Source organism: Colletotrichum higginsianum, chromosome 1, assembly GCF_001672515.1.
Source record: "Colletotrichum higginsianum IMI 349063 chromosome 1, whole genome shotgun sequence".
NCBI classification, from domain to species: domain Eukaryota; kingdom Fungi; phylum Ascomycota; class Sordariomycetes; order Glomerellales; family Glomerellaceae; genus Colletotrichum; species Colletotrichum higginsianum.
This window is the reverse complement of record NC_030954.1, coordinates 2,760,191-2,778,666: the sequence shown is the minus strand read 5'-3', so window position 1 is coordinate 2,778,666 and position 18,476 is coordinate 2,760,191. Positions and strand designations below refer to the sequence as shown.

At 56.7% G+C, this 18,476-nt stretch overlaps 7 protein-coding genes across 7 annotated transcripts; 5 read left to right on the top strand and 2 right to left on the bottom strand.

Moving 5' to 3' along the window:
- Window positions 1-221: 221 nt before the first annotated feature.
- On the top strand, window positions 222-1,813 carry CH63R_00856 (Diacylglycerol acyltransferase; the record flags this gene model as incomplete). The annotated part of the gene is made up of 2 exons (XM_018295831.1): window positions 222-446; window positions 503-1,813. The coding sequence occupies 2 exons, from the start codon at window positions 222-224 to the stop codon at window positions 1,811-1,813; spliced, it is 1,536 nt and encodes a 511-aa protein (XP_018164193.1).
- Window positions 1,814-2,381: 568 nt separating this feature from the next.
- CH63R_00855 (Apurinic endonuclease) lies at window positions 2,382-3,890 on the top strand (the record flags this gene model as incomplete). Its single annotated transcript, XM_018295830.1, has 3 exons — window positions 2,382-2,736; window positions 2,794-3,405; window positions 3,466-3,890. The coding sequence occupies 3 exons, from the start codon at window positions 2,382-2,384 to the stop codon at window positions 3,888-3,890; spliced, it is 1,392 nt and encodes a 463-aa protein (XP_018164192.1).
- A 598-nt stretch (window positions 3,891-4,488) lies between these two features.
- CH63R_00854 (uncharacterized protein) lies at window positions 4,489-5,067 on the top strand (the record flags this gene model as incomplete). Its single annotated transcript, XM_018295829.1, has 1 exon — window positions 4,489-5,067. The coding sequence occupies one exon, from the start codon at window positions 4,489-4,491 to the stop codon at window positions 5,065-5,067; it is 579 nt and encodes a 192-aa protein (XP_018164191.1).
- A 418-nt stretch (window positions 5,068-5,485) lies between these two features.
- Window positions 5,486-7,068, bottom strand: CH63R_00853 (Protein disulfide-isomerase; the record flags this gene model as incomplete). The annotated part of the gene is made up of 2 exons (XM_018295828.1): window positions 5,486-6,873; window positions 6,939-7,068. The coding sequence occupies 2 exons, from the start codon at window positions 7,066-7,068 to the stop codon at window positions 5,486-5,488; spliced, it is 1,518 nt and encodes a 505-aa protein (XP_018164190.1).
- Window positions 7,069-10,599: 3,531 nt separating this feature from the next.
- On the top strand, window positions 10,600-13,829 carry CH63R_00852 (uncharacterized protein; the record flags this gene model as incomplete). Its single annotated transcript, XM_018295827.1, has 2 exons — window positions 10,600-11,283; window positions 11,382-13,829. 2 exons carry the CDS (start codon window positions 10,600-10,602, stop codon window positions 13,827-13,829), a joined length of 3,132 nt encoding a protein of 1,043 aa, XP_018164189.1.
- Window positions 13,830-14,683: 854 nt separating this feature from the next.
- Window positions 14,684-15,898, top strand: CH63R_00851 (uncharacterized protein; the record flags this gene model as incomplete). Its single annotated transcript, XM_018295826.1, has 1 exon — window positions 14,684-15,898. The coding sequence occupies one exon, from the start codon at window positions 14,684-14,686 to the stop codon at window positions 15,896-15,898; it is 1,215 nt and encodes a 404-aa protein (XP_018164188.1).
- A 187-nt stretch (window positions 15,899-16,085) lies between these two features.
- On the bottom strand, window positions 16,086-17,885 carry CH63R_00850 (Vacuolar fusion protein MON1; the record flags this gene model as incomplete). The annotated part of the gene is made up of 1 exon (XM_018295825.1): window positions 16,086-17,885. The coding sequence occupies one exon, from the start codon at window positions 17,883-17,885 to the stop codon at window positions 16,086-16,088; it is 1,800 nt and encodes a 599-aa protein (XP_018164187.1).
- Between the last annotated feature and the right edge of the window lie 591 nt (window positions 17,886-18,476).

Genomic DNA, 18,476 nt, shown 5'->3' with positions numbered 1-18,476 from the left:
ACGCTCGTCCGAGGTCCGGCCCTGCCGCCATCCGACGCCGACGCAGCCATGTCTAGCTTTGGGGACGGGCCCAAAGTCACCGTCATTCCAGGTACGAGACACCCTACATAAACCTCATCCTTCTCCGCACCTCTCTCCACATCCCCTTTCTTTGAACGAGCGCTGGATTCCGGTCGTCGATATCGAAACAAGAGCCGCCTGCAATAGCAAGATCTGCAACCATGCCTCGCAAGAAGAGCTCAGCCCGGTCCAAGTCGCCATCCAAGAGGCAGCCCGTCAACAAGTTCAGCAATCCTCAGCTCGCTTCGCAGTCAGTTGAGTCCGGGAACAGCAAGATTAATGTCGTAGCAGAAGCTCCGGAGCTTGGGCCACCAAAGCCCGCGGCCGACGACAGCCAGCGGCCTCCCGCTGAGAGGCAGGAGTCCGGCAATGAGCACAGTGCTACTGTAGGTCGAAAATAACCCTTCGCAGTAGATTGTTTGCTAACAGGCTTCCTCTTCAGGGCCTAGACGACACCACGAACAACCAGACTAGACAACATCGACGGTCACCTTCTGCTGCGAGGAGCAGTGGCAGCAGAGCGGGGGAGTCCGAGGGCAACGACCATGCCGCGGATGCTGAGAAGGGCTTTGGAAGCGAAGGAACTGCCGACGAGACTCTTGTCGACGGATTCGATGTCGACAGGTCCGATTCCACAAGTGTAAAGGCCATGAGCGACGACAGCTACCCGCGTATCACTCTGGCAGCCCATGGCCGCAGGAACAGCCATCGCTTTGGATTAAAGGCCGGCGGCGTCCGCTTTGCTCCTCTCCAGGTTCCCTTCCAACGTCGCCTCCAGACGGGCGCTGTGTTGTTCCACGGACTGTCCATCCTCACATTCGTCTCGGTATTCTTCTTCCTCGCGGCGATTCCTTTTACCTGGCCCTTGCTGGTTCCTTATCTTATCCACCTCTCGCTGTCCAGTGTCGCCTCAAATGGCAACCTGACTTACCGTTCAGAGTGGCTCCGTTCGCTTCCCATCTGGAAGTTTTTCGCAGAGTACTATCCCGCCGAGCTTCACAAGACGCATGATCTGCCGCCCACTCGGAAGTACATCTTTGGTTACCACCCTCATGGAATCATCTCGCACGGCGCTTTTGCTGCGTTTGCTACGAACGCGCTCGGCTTTGCAGAGAAATTTCCCGGTATCACCAACTCCTTGTTGACTCTTGACAACAACTTCCGAATCCCCTTTTACCGCGACTACATCTTGTTCATGGGTGTCCGATCGGTGTCTAAGGAATCGATCTGGAACACGATGAGCAAGGGCGGCACGAACGGAGAGGGAATGGGTCGGGCCGTGACCATCGTCGTCGGTGGTGCCAGAGAGTCGCTGGAGGCTCAGCCCGGTACCCTCAGGCTGATTCTCAAGGGTCGCAAAGGCTTCATCAAGATGGCTCTGCGGACCGGGGCCGACCTCGTGCCTGTCCTGGGCTTCGGCGAGAATGACCTCTACGACCAGCTTAGCCCGAGGACTCACCCCTGGGTGCACAACTTTCAGATGTTTGTGCTCCGCGTTTTCAAGTTTACTCTCCCAGCTCTGCACGGACGGGGCATTCTCAACTACGACGTGGGCATGATGCCTTACCGCAGACCCTTGAACATCGTTGTGGGCAAGCCTATCAAGATGACGACATCCCCTACCGCTCAACCCTCGCAGGAAGAGATCGACCGGTACCACGGCCTGTACGTAGCTGAGTTGCAGACGATTTGGGACACCTACAAAGATCAGTTCGCGCCCGAGCGAAAGGCCGAGCTTCAGTTCATTGCCTAAGCGACATCTCGACGATTCTACACCAAATGTTTATTTTCTTATGTATCCATTTCTGGGGCGGGCAAGTTTGGTATTTTTGCTTTGTCTCCCTCGCGACGGAATGATGGTTGGATCTGGCGTCGGAAGGACTAGATGGAAAAAGGGGTTGGAAGACTGGACAAGCACCAAGCAACTGTATAAGCATCGATTGATATGCAGATGACAAATCTAAAGCACTCGATCTCATCTGAATTCCTGAAACCATCTGGCTGGATTGCAGGCCGATCAACTTTGTCTAAACGCCAAGAAGTCGTAGGGCTCAAGCTGAGGCTGGAGCTACAGCACGCACAGACCCCCTGTAGCAAGCTACCTAAGTTGCCTTCCAGAATTGGAATCTCAATTAAAGTCACCTGATCTCGCGCAAAGCAAGACGCGCGAACCTTGACGCGCTTAGCACAACGACAGTTCTTTACTTTTCCCAGCCCACTGCTTCCGTTTCGCCTCCAAGCTGCCCTTTTTCTCTGAAAGGAATATATCATTGGGCTCTGATAATCGTTCATAATCTGTACGACTTGTGACAAGTCGGAAAATGCCTCCCCGCACGTCTGCCCGCAGAAAAGCGCAAGCTGTTGTCGAGACCAAGGTCGAAGAGACGACGACAACGGCCACGAGGACGAACGGAACGAGCACATCTATCGCTGCCACTCAGACAAAGAGAACAGCTGCTAAGAAACCAGTCGCCAAGCGCAAGGCCGCGTCGGACGAAGAGCACGAGAGCTGCGGCAGCTGCGCCGAGAAGGACGAGGAGAAGCCCGCCAAGAAGAGGAAGACCGCGGCCAAGGGCAAGGCGAAGAAGGAGGACGATATGCCTCTGGCGGATCGGACGGCAGTTTCTTCGTTGAAGAAGGCGATGTACATTGGTGCTCATGTGAGCGGTGCTGGTGGTGCGTTACCCGGCCCGTCGTCATGGGCCCTTTCGGACTAATGCTTGAATATTCCAGGTGTGCAAAACTCTATCCAAAACGCCCTCAACATTGGCGCCAATGCCTTCGCGCTGTTCCTCAAGTCACAGCGGAAGTGGGAGAGCCCCCCGCTGGCAGCGGATGCGAAGACGCAGTTCGTCTCTCTGGCAAAGGACAACGGCTACGACGCTGCCGCCCACGTCCTCCCCCACGGTTCCTACCTTGTCAATCTCGCCCAGGCAGATGCCGCCAAGGCGAAACAGGCGTACACGAGCTTCATTGATGACCTCCAGCGGTGCGAGCAGCTTGGGATCAAGCTGTATAACTTCCACCCGGGGAACACGGGAGGCGCCTCGCGCGAGGAGGCGTGCGGGCGCATCGCGGCGCAGCTGAACACGGCGCACAAAGCGACGAAAAACGTCATCACGGTCCTGGAGAACATGGCTGGCGCGGGAAATGTCATTGGCACCAAGTTCGAGGACTTGAAGCACATCATCGACAAGGTCGAGGACAAGGAGCGGGTCGGCGTGTGCATCGACACCTGCCACGCCTTCGCGGCGGGTTACGACCTGAGGACGCCCGACAAGTTCCACGAGACGATGAAGGAGTTTGACGAGATTGTCGGAAACAAGTACCTCAAGGCATTCCATCGTAAGTCTCACTGCCTCCCGGTTCCCCTCGAGACTCGAGGATTGTACTGACAAGACACAGTCAACGACAGCAAGGCCCCCTTCGCCTCGCATCGCGACCTGCACGCCAACATCGGCACGGGCTTTCTCGGCCTGCGCGCCTTTCACACGCTCGTCAACCACGAGCCCTTCCAGGACCTCCCCATGGTCCTCGAGACGCCCATCGACCGCAAGGACGACAACGGCAAGACGGTCGAGGACAAGCAGGTGTGGGCGGACGAGATCAAGCTGCTGGAGCGGCTAATTGGCATGGATGCCGACGGCGAAGAGTTCAAGGAGCTCGAGGAGGAGCTGCGGGGCAAGGGGGAGGGCGAGAGGAGCAAGATCCAGGACCAGGTCGACCGCAAGGCGGAGAAGGACGCGAAGAAGGGGACTAGGGGGGCGAAGAAGGGTGCGGCGGTGAAAGGGAGGAAGAAGAAGGCCGAGACGGATGATGAGAGTGATTAAAGGAAGGGCGCGGTAAGGCGAGATGCATGGCGGTGTACCGATATGTGCTTTTGCAGGGCCAGATAGCCTGTGAATTTCTACGCGCGAGCGCTCACGGCAGACGGCCGGAGGCTCGAGCCAGTCGTCATGAATACCTAGCCATCCCTGGACACTCGCAACACACTCGACTTGTATTCGGCGTCACGGAGCGGTAGGGGGGGCAGTGGGCCTGGTGCACGCGGCTCCCGCTTCTCGGCACCCGATGTCTTGGAAACCTCCATGCAGCCAAGCGGCCCAGCTCTTCCTAGGTGTCCACGGAGAGGCCGCCGCCTCCGCCCGGCTTTGCGGGGGAGCCGATCCCTGTCCGTCCCTCGCGAGTATACGAACAAAGCGGCTGTCTACCCCGTCGGCGGCCCACTGGGCTGGTCTGACGGGCTCCGCCGGCCAATACCAACCGCGGTGGGTTATAAAAGACGAGCGAGAAGGCTTTCCACCGGGACTGTGGTTTCCACCCTCCCAGCGTGCTCTCTCAAGCGTATTCATCCTCCATCTCCCACTGCCCCAATGGGCCTCGCTCCTCACCTCACTGAGACCACGCATCAGCTCCGAATTCTAAAGCATGGCCTCCCCGCCGGATCCCGCCCCGGCAACCACACCCGCTCCGGCGACCGCGCCCGCTCTTGAACAGAACCAACCACCCGACCAACAAACCACCTCCGCCACCCCCGCCCGGCCCGAACGACGCCCCAGGGCCGGAGGCCTCCTCCCCGCCCTCGCGATAGCGCTCGTCAGCTGGCTCCTGATCGGCAGCATAAGCCACAGCCCGCCCGCCATCGCCGCCCTCGGCGACGGCATCATCGCCCTCGACGTCGCCCTCGTCTTCGTCCAGATCCCCATGCTCTTCCTTGCCCTGGACTCCGCCTCCGACCTGTGGCCCGGCCGCGGGTCCGCCACCTTCACGGCGGCCGTCGTCGGCCTCGGCGTCGCGTCGGCGTACGCCCTCCGCGCGGCGGACGGGTGGGCCAACGGGTCCCAGGGCCTGTTCTGGACGCTCGGCGGCATGTACGGCGGCGTCGCGCTCGAATGGCTCACGGGGTTCTGGGCCCGCCTCGAGAGGCGCCTCGAGAGGTCGGCGACGAGGGGGGATGGTACGCCGATGCAAACCGCGGCCGTCAAGACATCACAATCTGGGCAGTAGCTATCTAGGGCGTGCTGTTTTGTCATGAAACGGTGTCAAGAGATGAGTTCTCAGTCAAACAAATCATGTACTATTTTCGGATCAGTTTATCTTCTCTTGTCCTTGCACGGTGTTCCAACTATCTGAGCTTCAATGGCCATCAAGCCGGGACACCAAGCCAATCACCTACACAGACCATAGCCGCTGAATAATAAAAATCTCGTCCGGCACTTGCTCGGCCATCATTCGGAAACGTACCAGGCCAGCAAAAAAAGGGATGCGTGCAGTGAGGAAGAAATACTAGAGTGTGCTCAAAATTCATAACGTTAATTTACCCGCAGACCATAATGCAAAGTAAGGAGCTAACGCGCAAGAGGTATATAATCCCGAATCCATGGGATGTCCCAGTGTCATTTCATTGTGAACCCAAAATCCTTTTTTACAACTCGTCGTGCTCATCCTCCTTGGCCTCCTTGGTCTCCTTGGTCTTCTCCTCCTCGGTGGCAGCAGGAGCAGCCTGGCTCTCCTCGGCACCCTCCTCCTTGACGGAGACAACGGCCTTGTACTTGCCGTTCTCCTTGACGAACTCAATCAGGTCCTCGATGGAGCGAGAGCCAGAGTAGGTGACGGGGGCGTCCTTGCCGCCGGCGGGGTAGAGCTTGATGGTGGGGAATCCCTGGATCTCGTCGGGAACGTCGTTGAGAGTAGCATCGACCTTGGCGATGACAACCTTGTCCTTGAACTCGCTCTTGGCGTACAGCTCACCAAGCTCCTCGTACTTGGGGGCCAGAGCCTTGCAGTGACCGCACCAGGGGGCGTAGAACTCAATCAGGACGTCCTTCTTATCATCAAGGACAATCTGCTCGTAGTTCTTGGCAACAACAACCGAGACGGGGCCATCGTTGGACTCGGGGATGGGCTCAGACTTGATGCTGGGCTCGATCTTGCCGGAAGAGAAGTCCTCGACGAACTTGGCGATGTCATCGTGGGTAATCTTCTTGTCCTGGTCGTAGGGGAACTTCTGGTTCTTGACGGTCTCCTGGATGGCGAACGAAGGGAACTTGTCGGTAGCGAGGTTGAGGTTGCCGGCGTGGGCACCGAAAGCCTTGGCATCGATGGTGGCGAAGTTGATCTTGCCGCGGTGCTTCTCGGCGATGGGCTTCAAGGCGGCGCCAAGCTCCTCACGCTCCTCAGGGGTCTCGGCGAAGATGTAGGCCAGAGGGATGCCGGCAGACATGTAGCCAGAGTAGGTTTCGGGACCGACCTCGCCGATCAAGGGGGTAGCGGCGGTCTGGGCGAACGTCTCAATGGCCTCAGCGTCGAACTTCTCAGAGAAGGTGGCCTTGCCCTCGTCGAAAGACTTGTAAAGGACAATGGCGGGGGCCTTGACGCCCTCAGCCTCGGCAACAGCCGCATCGTTGACACCACCGAAGAGGTAGGTGTCGCGGAGCTTCTCGGCAACCTTGGTGAAGGTCTCGTTGGAGGACTTGTCAGAGGCGTCAATGTAGGCGACGAGGACGACCTTGTCGGCAGTCTTGAACTCCTCGAGGTTGTCCTTGGAAAGGATGGAGACGGCAGGCAGGGACTGCTTCACCATGTAGGAGGTGATGGCACCAGCCTTGCGCTGGCCGGAGTAGGGAGAAACGCTCTCAGGGCCACGGAAGACCTTGAGGGTGGGGTAACCCTCAACACCGTACTCCTGGCAGAGGTCGGCCTCCTCAGTGCAGTCGACCTTGACCAGCTTGATGTTCTTCTCCTTGAGGGAGGTGGCGGCCTCCTCGTACTCGGGGGCAAGGGCCTTGCAGTGACCGCACCAGGGAGCGAAGACTGGACGGGCGCAAGTCAGTATGTGCTCATACTGGGTATTAGGTGCTTGTTGCGGCAAGACTCACACTCGGCGAGGACGAGGTCATTGGACTTGATGAAGTCGTTGAAGTCATCCTTCTTCAGTTGGGTGACATCGGAGGCGGAAACCGCGGCAGCGGCGGCCAGAAGGCCAAGGGCGACACGCTTGCAGAACATTGTGGACCTTGAGAGTATGTTAGACTTTGGGTATTCTACTTGGTTTGCGGTTGCGGCTGCGGCAGTGATGGTTTGCAGAGTCAAGTGACCGAGGCGAGGAGGTACGCGAAAGTTGACCAGCTGTCCTCTCACAGCCCAGCCGACGATGGTGGTCGTTTGCTCCTCTCTTATGCGGTAGGGGAGGGAACGGGATGAAGCTTGGTGCGAGCTTACCTTTCTTTGACCTGAAGAATGAACAGTGAAGAAAGAAAGAAATAAGTCACTCGTGGAGAAGGCGAGGCTGTCAAGTCGAACTTCAGACCGCGGTGGATGGGCGGGCGATTTGTTCTTAAGTAGTAGGTGGAAGAGGTTCTGGAGAAATTCGGATTTCTAAAGGGCAATTGAGAACAGGTGTCCCTTTTCCCAGGAACCGCCCCGTCAGCTCATGCATTCACTAAGGCGGCTGCAGTACCTAGGCAGGTAGTGGATTGGGGGGACACCACTCGTTGCGCGGATGTACTCCAAGGTCTTTGGCCTATGCCAGACGGTGTGAAATGGAGGCGTCAGTACATATCATCCACCGACCAGTACTTACCCCAATCCACTAGCGGGCCCGTGCCTCCTCCCTCCGCTTTGAGGGGCAAACTGGCTTCCACTTCCCTCCCTTCCAGGCACTCCTCCCCCCACCGTTTGGCCACTAGTTGCACCAACTTACGGTGAATTGATAATCAAAAACGAGCCAGGCTGACTGACGGTGGTTTGAAAGGTGAAGCTGAGCAAGAGGATCGACCTTCTTACTGAGGAAAGGTAAGGTACAGTAGTATCTGGAAGCTTGGCGTATTGCTCCTTTCTTCTCTGCTGCCTCATCTGTACAGATACGCGTGTTCTTACATTTTCGCTGTCTTCCGTAAGGCAGTTTACGTGCACCTTGCATCTTGCTTCGTCGTCGTCGTCTCCTTCTGGTCAACTGGCTGGATCAACGAAGCAGGCATAAACGCTCGAACCCAATGCCATTGACAGCCCCCCTTCCCGTGCATTCCGCTCGGCGTCTGGGCGGTCTGAGACAGACAATCGCCATTGATTAAACAGAATGGGGGATTAACATGGCACAGTCACAGCTTCCCCTCAAACCGTCCATCCCATGTTCTCCCAGTCCAGCGCGGACCAGCCCATTGCGCGCCAGGCTTGGATTCGCGTGGACTCGGAATGTGTATGGTGTGTGTGGTGTGTGTGGCGGTGGTCTCATTCCTTCCCCTTTTGTGTCGCCTCTCTCTTGTGCTCCGTCGTCCTCCGTGGCAGCCAACAATGGGGTTCCATCTTTCTCGGCGGCAAGGGTTCCCAGGGTTCCAGAGGACACATTTCCACGTTACTAGCCAGCCAGGAAGCCAGCCAGGAGGAAGCTCTTTCGGGCTCCATCCAGTGACAAAAACAATCGCCGCCTTTGCAAGCTACCTAGAAATATCAGGCCGAAAATGCAAGCCTACTTACTACTGACTAAGCTCCAACATGTTTTCTATTAATCCTTCCATTCCACTATTCTGGTGATGCTGCTGTCGTCCGCCTAGGACGTAAGTACACTACAGGTACAGATAGGATTGATTTACGGCCGGCGGTTTGGTCACCCGGGCGTGGTTCGAACTCTGCTCCTCTCTCGTCCCTGTTACCACACAAGGTGCATCCTACATAGTATTTTGCCTTGGTGCCATGGATCCCTTCTCTGAGTCTCTCCACCACACTACCCTGAGGTGCCCTGCCGGCGAGGGAGGTCCATCGGCAATGCTACCGTTGGGGCTGATCACTAGCCAGATCTGGCCATTATCGGTGGCATCCCATTCGGTGCTTCGCGGGCGTTCCGATGTAAGAGTGGAGGTGGCTCTAAGAGCTCCAGCCACCCATCCTGCTCTGGATACTGGATACCGTGGTCAAACCGGCCAGCCTCAATCCAAGGGTCCAACAACGAATCCGTAGACTAAGTAAGTACACACACCACCGCGAAGAACGAGTCGTCGGCGGCCTTTGGTGATGCTGCGTTTTGACTTGTGGATTCTGGCCTTGCCGACCCGTTGTGCCAACCCAGGCGGGTGAGTCTGTAGTGCAGAACCGTCCGCAGATGGACTGGTCCTGTCATGCAAGGTACTCACCCTACCCTGCCTTCCTGAACGTGCCGGCAACGAGGAAGGAATATCCCATCCAACCGCATGTGGTAGGTTTGCCTCCAGTTGCTCCGTTCGCCTTTGCTTCTGCGGTTGCCTGGCAAAGTGGACCCTTGTCCCGAACAACGCAGCGGCTGACATGCTCCGTATCGCCCCAAACCCTCCCCCATTTCGTCTAATACCCCCCCGGCCCCCGAACAATCTGCCGCCGCATGTGGGGCGCTATCAAAGGAAGCTTTGTGAATTCGTCTCGGGCTTTGTGCCGTGTAGTGTGTAGATGACCGGACGAGACGCATGCTGGCTTATGCGATCTGGGCGAGTATCGTATTTCCAATTTCCCTTATATTATGCCGCCGCACGCTTGTCGTCGTACCGAATCTGTCATCATGGCTGAGTCGGGAAAGGACACGTCTTCCCCTCCATCAAATCCGTCGAACCCGTCAAACCCGTCCAACGCCGTACCATCCGTGTGCCGCAACCTGTCATCTATGGCCCTCACTCGGGTCAATCCTAAGTGAAACCTGGGCAAGCGTCTATAAAATGGCTACGCCACGATGCTGGGAAGGCCATGCCGGCCCATTTGTCATCGCCGGAACCGGGTGATGACAAACCCTCTTATATTGTATGACCGGCCGGTGCGAAGTCAAACATGACTGCAGCACATGGCGCCGTCGAACTCGAGTTGGCGAGAGCCTCGCAGAGCCTCGCCGCGAAGGTCATCACTGCTGACCGACTTGCATACTCAACATCGCCGCTGGGCCACCACTGACCGTGATTTCGCTCTGAGAACCACTGCAGTTTCTAACTGAGCTAACCATGAAGAAAAGGCCCAAATATCGAGGAGTACGGAAGCTACACCTTGCCTTCCCTGTGCGATCATGCCGTCTACATCATGTCAAGAAGCAGCTCCCGATCCAGGCGCATTCGCTTCCTAGGACGCTAGCATCGATTCGTCGTCAGACAGTGAATGTATGGTCGGACAGCAACCTGGTGACCGAGGAACGTGCCTTCCCAGAATGTTCAGGTTCCCAGCCAGGAGGTAGGTAGCCAGCCTCTGGTTACCTTTGGGCAAGAACTCCGCGGAAATCAAGACATATGCCAGCCTTGGGAAGAGCATCACCATCGTCACTTCCCATTGTGAGTCCGTGTACTGGTCGAAGGTCAACTGGCACCTGCTGCTCCGCGAACTCCCTAACGACATGTGGTCATGTCCGTCCCAAATCGCATCAGCCATGCAGAGCAATGCAGTGACAGCCTGTCGACCACAACATAGCTTCATGTCGACGGTTTCCGGCGCCACCGTGTTGCTCGACCTCGTTCTTCTGCTCTTCATTAGACATACTTCATATTACCATCCTGCCTTGCCCCAAGCCAACCCCCAAGCCTCCATCTGTTCTAGATGGAAAACATCCACGCTCAACGCCGTTCTGCCAGCCATGGCTCGCTTCGCAGCAGCTACAAGACCCAGGCCCGACCAACAGTCGGTCATAGTCTGCCGCGCCGACTCCCCCTGAGAAGCGTCAACGAGAACGCAAGTCTGCTCCCATCGCCAGGCCCGCTCGAAAGCATGCTCAAGACCACTACCGAGACGGGAGACATAGGCATCTTCAGCATCAAACCAGTTGCTCCCGCAACAACGATCCATCACTACGCAAGATCAAGATCCGGTCTCGATACTGCTTCCATTTTCAGATCGGATTCCAGCGCAACCGATGGCAAATTGTCCAGAGCTGCTGGATGCAGACAACGCACCTCCGATCGAGACAACAACTCGGAGATCATCTCCATGTACGGCTCCGAAGGGCCTCTGTACTCGTTCTCGAGCTCACTGCCTCCCCGACACGACAGCATGTATCACCGATCCTACTCAATGACTTCCTGTGGCTCTCGGCATGTGTCTAGCCAGAAGTCTTCTGGCACCCTGCAGAGCCAGTCGAGCAATGGCATCTTGCAGCGTCCTCGCTCTCCGTTCCCCTATCCGACACGACTGAAGCGACCTGGAGTGCGGCCATCTTCGCCTGCCCTCACAGAGAATGGACTGGTTGACTACAGTAGGATGGTCGAAATAGATCGAATCTCATATGTGAGTGCGATCGACTCGGTAGCTTGATACCAACAAAGCTAATGTGTCGTTCAACCAAGAGGACTGTGCATGGCTCGTATAAGCCAACCTTTCCACAGCCGCAGCGGCTTGCTCCACCTCTTGCGTTTCGCTCTGGCGCCATTCAGTCGCTGCCATGTTTGCCGAAACCCAATTATCTCGTGTCACCCACCGGTTCGATTGTCCGGCACCGTGATAACAACCATTGGGGCGACGTACCACTGGACAGGACATACCGGCCTTCCACAGACCACAGTGTGAGATCGTCAAGTCTGACTTCAGTCATTGAGATGTACTGCAGATCGCCTTCGAACTCGGAGCAGAATTTCCAACGCCAGCTTCGCCCAGCGGGCTCCTTTTACTACGACTATACCGAAGGCTTTGAAAATTCAGACCCTCAAGCTGATCTCCCAAAACCAGCGATAGCGCCTCCCTTAGCTCCAGTCCCACAGCGAGCCTCAAGCCTTGTCAAGGCTCTGGTGCTTCGAGACGAGACCAAGGCTCGGCTTGAGGCAGTGGTGGACATATCTGTCAAGGACTCAAGCGATTCTTATGGTGGTGACGGGCGGGTTACAGGATCGAACACTGCCAACGACATCGAGACGCTTCCTTCTCAGCGGGGAAGTTGCAAGACTGCTCCCCCAACACTCGAGCTCTTTCCTTTCGAGGTTGATGGAACCTCTGGTTCTCATACCGTTGACTTTGGCCCCGCCTCAGACATGTTCGAGGTCCTTTCATGTTACAAGGATGTCGAGCCATCTCTCACAGTGCAAAATTCTTCAACTCCTTCATGCCTTCCACTGGTTGACACTGGGATTCCATCGGATGAGGAACAGTCACGGAACGAGGAGAAGAAGGCCATCCAAGATCAAGACCCGGCTTCCGGACCCGAACAATCACCGCCGCATAACGACGCATGTCGACACCTGTACAAGGGTTCTCAGAGCCATTCAAAAACTTGGGAAGAGATGGTTCCAGATCACGGTGAAACGCAGAAGATGTTGGATACCTCGGGCACCCAGGAACATGGACCACGAGAAGTCCCTTCTCACACCGGCTTCGCGGCGTTGCTGCGGTCAAGTTTGCGCCACTCCGTTGACCCTGGTCTCTCTGATTTGGCTGCTCTGGTCTCGTCCTTCGAGCGTATCGCGAAGTCGTCTTTCATGAAAAAGGATAAGGAAGTTTCTGGGACTACCGAGAGCGCCGAGAAGGCTGGCCTGAGGAATTCACAACAGCCGGAAGAACAGCCGATTGGAACTGAGACCGTCCCTGGCGATGAAGCAGCCGCCGATAATGGGCCCCATACTGCCATTCATTCCAAGAGATCCTTCTACAAAGGCCATCAAAGAAATCGCGCACTTGCCCGAATTAGCATGGGAAGCCTCCGAGGCCAGAGAGGTATGCTAGCCAGCAGCGCAGGTTTGCCTCTTCTCGCTCCCGAACCTGTCTCTCCAGCTCGTGCGTTGAGGGTGAGTAGCAGCATCCCACAATTGACGAAACCGTTGCCATCGCTGCCCAGAGAGTCACCCACCTCAGTTCGAGAAGCGTTGCAGGCTTCCGTGGATGAAATGAGATTCCCCGTCAAGTTTTCGCCTTTTCAGGTCGAAATACTTGCAACTCCACGATCGAGTCCTAGAATTACTACACACCCTAATGTGGAAGATCATGAGTCTTTCCGAGCCAGCATTGAGTTGGATCTGGTTCCATGTGTGGGCGGACAGGCCCTAAAAGAGGGTGCAGAAACGATGGAGGGATCGGCACAATCAAAAGACCTGGATTCAGCACGCCAACCAAATGAGAAACATATACTAAATAACCAGGTGCTCCAAGAAGAGCCAAGTCCATCGAAGCGAAGGATCCGACTGAGAGCATCTCGCCCTGGGCTCAAAGTAGATGCAGGATACTTCCAACAAGACCAAAGCGGCACTGTCAGGAAGCACCGTAGCTTCGAGCAAGGTATCCTGACTGGACTTCCAACCCGCCAGACCGAGGATTTGCTCACTCCAATACGGCACGGGGGCCGTCGAAGCAGCACAGCCTACCAGCAGCGAGGGAGACAATTTGTTCTGTTGACGCCTGACGAGCAGGAAGATGGTGAGAACCATCAAGCCCGCCGCTCACCTACCGCAAGGGTTTCCAGGGACAGGTTCCTTCACGAACGCAATATTCCTCTGGCGCATCCTGTTGACGCAAGCAGTCTGAGACGGAGTGCATCGACTGATGAGTTCCATTTGAGCGATTCGCGAAGCTTCAGTTCAGAGTTGACTTTCATTCGGCCACGAGTTCTGAGGAAAAAGCTTTCTTACATGAGAATCCGCCTGACCAGGTCACGCTTGAAGTTTCGAGACCGTGTGAATAAGACCTCTGAGCGGCGCCCTAGACACCACGGGGCGACCGACTCTGATGGCACAGTTGCACATGGCCAACGGCCCATCGTTCCACCCGACCAGCCAAAGCAGATGGGTAGGAAGATGAGGAGATGGATCCGACGAACTGTTCGTGTTTTCGTCAAAGGCCGGCAGGGCTAGGGCAGAACTGACTCCTAGGCATACGGAAACTTTGATTGACTCAATCAATTTTACATTCGTTGGGTGCGCTCTCTTGTTTGGCTTTCGAGAACCAGAGTTTCTTGAAAAGAGGTATGTTGCTGTTTTCTTGGAGGAGAGGCACGGAAGACATGGAACTTAGCTACGATGTCCGCCCATGTGGGTGGGATGTGATGATTGGTGGGAGGATTGCTTGCTGTCTGCGAAGGGAATAGAATCACGAGGTGGCTTGACGGTGGCCAGGGCATAAGGTGGATTATGGAATCAATAGAATGTGTTTCAAGCTGACATCTCCCGCGGTACCTGGACCACAAGACGCCAAAGAGACGAGGCTTGCATTCTAGTCACCTTTGTGGTTTTGTAGACGGCCCGTTTCGAGCACATATGACGGACGGCTGGGCTGCGTGTCCACGAAGGTTCCCTCTGAGCCGTCATGAACCGCCTCCTCCTAACAGCCATTGTGCTTCCCCTATAACTAAGTTCGTCCGTGCCAGGGTTCTTCTTCTCTCGTTTTTTTGGTTCTCGTTGTTGAGGCCACTCCGTGCAACCCATCCATACATTCGTTATTCCATCAAACATCCACTCGTTCACCAACGTTCGCTCCTATCGGTATTGGAATTCGTCCTAACATTCGTTTATGTTTTCTTTCCAGCATCCTGAAGAGAACACTCACAACTACATTCTCAATCGTTTTACTCATCATAGAGATCCCAAGTGTCCATCTGTATTGATTGACCGGAAAAGAATCTCAGCAACCTGTCACCTTGTTCCTTGGAGTACACGCATCCTCACATCCTACCAGCATCGGCAAAATCAATAGTTGTTATACGGTCATGATGATTGTCGACTTCGGTTCGTACGATATGAACGACGTCCGGTCTCCGCTGGACCGGCTCCCGTCGATTCTCCGGCGTCGATCCTTCTTCGGGGACACGCCGGATCCCCTTTTGTCGACGGGGGAGGTTGAGAAGGGCAAGCAGAAGGGCCCGGACGGCAAGTTAGCGACCACGACGGAGAAGGACGACGGGGACCTGAGAGTACGAAAAGACAGCGTCATGACGGGCGTCGAAGAGTCTACGTCGGGATCCTCGTCGGTGTCGGTGTCGTCAGTGTCGTCGTGTAAGAGGACCGTCGTGACGGTCCGGAAGCGGGTGCTCGACGTCGACGAAGAGGGGGAGAGCAGCCGCTCGGCAGAGAAGGGTATCCCTGACAGCAACGACGAGGACAATGACGGAGGCAAGGACGACGTCGAAGACGACGCGGCAGAGATCCTGTCGTCGACGGCCGTATCGCAGCCTGCAGAAAAGCCGAGCACCGCGACGCCCCGACGTAGCCGCTTTGTCGAGGACCTCGACGACGTGCGGGTCGAGACGGTGAGCAGGACGCCTGCTGAGCTGTGCCAGCAGCTCTGCTTGCTCGAAGCGGCGAGGGATGCCGCTAGAGAAGCTGCCTCGGCCGCTCTGTACTTCCCACCCGTCATCGCGGCGCAGCAGGAGTCGCAGGCGGCTCGCGACGATGACGCCAACGACGGCCGTTCCTCGCACGAGTGGCGCCACTACGACGGCGGGTGTTCGCAGAAGAAGGGGCAGCGGAGACGGGTCCAGGCCCTGGCCCGGGCCATGGTGAAGCTGGCCAAGACGCCGGTCTGCTGGCGCAAGGAGGACAAGGGGAAGAATAGGGCCGTGTGCGACATCTGCGGCGAGGACATCTGTCTGGACCTGCGGGGCTGGGCGCGGGACAGCGGACGCGCGCAGGAGGCGAGGGACGCCGGCGACGAGAGCGTAGCGGCCGAGGTGGCTGAGCTGCTGGGCCAGTTGTACGACAGGGACGAGGCGGAGAGCCGGAGGCGGTGCGGCGTGTGCGGGCAAAATGTTGACGAGGACCTGGGGTGGGAGAGGGACGGGGGCGGGGACGCACGGGAGCCGAAGGGGGACGACGGGGCCATGTTCGGCTCATCGGGGGAGGAGGGGGTCACGGCGGGCTCGGTCGCGAAGGCGGTGATTATCACGGAGATGCCGGAGGCGTGGTGGACGAGACGATTTCGAATTTGATCTTGTTTCTTCTTTTTTTTTCTTTCTCCTTTTTTGTATTGATACCCAAATTTTGTAGGGAGGGGGGAGACACCCAGAGGACGTCAATGGAGACGGATAGTCCATCCTAATGTATAATGGCTAATAGATAAAGTGAATGGAGGACGTCCGTTCCCTCGGATTCGAAACGAGCATTTTCTTTCCATGATCAAAATACTCCTCCGCCGATGATGAAGATTCGTTCCTCCTCGCGACGGGCCCACTGAATAACCTTGTTGGCCCCTTGGGTCAGCACGGCGCGAGACACGTTAGGCCCAGCGACGCAGTAGAACTCGAATATCGGGGTGATCCAGGCAAGGGAGGTCGCGTCCTCGGAGACAGAGTGCAGGACGCGCATGTGGGAGTGTTTCGCGTGGACGGCAGCGTGGAGTTGATGGTAGAGGCCCATGAGACGACGGCGGGCAATGAGGGCGGAGAAGACGGGGTCGAGGGCCGACATGCTAAACTGGACGTTTGCACGGGACTTGTATAGAAAGTGGGATATTTGGCCGCCCGGCGCGATGTCCGTCGTCTTGGGCCGCCCGGCGCGTGCGGCGGCCTGGATCAGTGCGAGGTGGCCAGACTTCGCCAGAGAAGCGGCGACGGCGTCTCGCATTTGTTTGAGCTCGAAGAATGACTCCTTGTCCGGGCTGATGAGGATGATGGCCAGCTCTTCGTCGGTGTTTGCTGCCGGCGGGTTCTGTCCCGTGGCCTGCTCGCCGTCGACGCCATCAAAGAAGCTGACGTACATATACAAGTAACCGCGATTGTTGAACGCGGGCAGGCAGAGGGGGATCCAGTTTTCGCCGCCACCGGCTTTGATGCCGCCCGATTCGAACAGCATATTGAATATGATTTGCAGGTCGCTGGGGTGTAGGGAGTGTCGGCGCGGGCGGATGACGCTGACGAGCTTGCCGCCGGCTACGATGAGGCCGTAGAGGAGCTTTTCTGTCCGCTGCTTGAGAAAGGCGTTATTGATGGCATGCCGCTGGGACTTGCGAAGCTTGAGGCATTCCAGAGCCCCGAGAAGGGCCGACGGCGAGCCCTTTGTGAAGTTGTCGGCGAGAGACGAAATCAGGGGCTCGGTGCCCTCCAGCGGCTTCCGGAGGTCGCTGGATGGGCGGTGTACGAAGATGTTCTTCAGTGTCGGTAATGTGAGTGTCGATAAAATCTGCATATATAAGGCGTCAAGCTGTGCCCTCAGCTGCGAGTCACTCTCTCCGAGCCGGCTGATGGCCACGAAGTATAACGGCCCCTGTGTTGTGATGACGAATCTCGTGTTACCGGCTGTGAAGCCAGATAGCGGGTTCTTGGCCCCTTCGTAGAAAGATATGAGTGTCTGGATGACACCCATGGACGAGTTGATCAGTCCTAGGTCCCCATGCCGACTATATATGGGCTTTCCGGCAGATGAGAGGATCATGTAGTGCTTTAACTTTTCTTTCCACATAGCGGCTCGGTCTTCGTCCTTGACGCTTTCATCCGATCCATCGGGTAGGTCGTCGAACTCTTGCGCGAAGCCGGCTAGATTGCGAGTCGCGTCGTCCATCCTCAGAGTTTCAAACGGTGGTACGGTTGCCGATTGTGACCTGAGCAGGTTCCATGCAGGGCTTCTCTTATTGAACTCTCCTACCAGCAGGCTGGCAATGTCGTTGGGTGGCCGTAGCGTGGGCGAAAAGCTCGCGATGCTCATGGAGTCTTCTCTGTCAGCCAATGTCTTTGTGGGCGTCGCCTGTCCGCTCTTAGGGGACTGGACGGGCGTCGATACGGCTCTGGTGCCCGGCGTCGAAAAAGTGCCGCGTGAGCCATCTGGGAAGGATAGGGTCTGGATGTCGAGCGGCGTGACTGCGGTGGTAGCAGCTGCCATGGCCATTCTAGCATCTATCGACGCACTCGATTCGATGGAGGGTCGTGGAGGCAGAGGTGGAGGCAGCTCCTCGCCGGGGCTGTTGTCGTGGTCCTCGCCCATGGTTGCGATGGAGCCCGCGGGGGCATCTCGCTAGTCGATAGGGGAGATGTCGGCGTCGCGTAGCGATAACGCGCACTTTATAGCGTTCGGTGTCGTGTTCGGCGTCGTGTTCGGCTTGAGTGTCGACAGCCCGAGTTCATGGTGCCATGACAGGCATTCAGGGTCTGGCCCAGAATGTACAGAACATGAAAATGGAATGGGGGGAATAGAGAGAGAAGGACAAACAGAAGAGAGTTGGGATGGGGAAAAGAAAGGATCGTCCCAAGTCGCTGGCCTGCTGATGCAACACAGGAGGGGCGCCGAGATTTAGTGGTGCCGCCTGGTGCGGCAGCCCTCATTAGTGGGAACGGTCCGCTAATCAAAGTCAGTTTAGGCCCACTTCTTGCCCAGGAGAAGCCGATCCAGATGCTATTGGGCCACACAACTCGTAACATGGGATTTGGACGATCTCCATGGTTGAGTGATCCGTATCGGAAGAAGCTTCTCACTGAATCGTCGAAGCTTACTTCAACAAAAACTCGGCTTGTTATATGGTTAATAGGCAGCTGAAGAAGCGTCGTGCAAGAGGGCAGAAATGACGCTGGTGGGGGA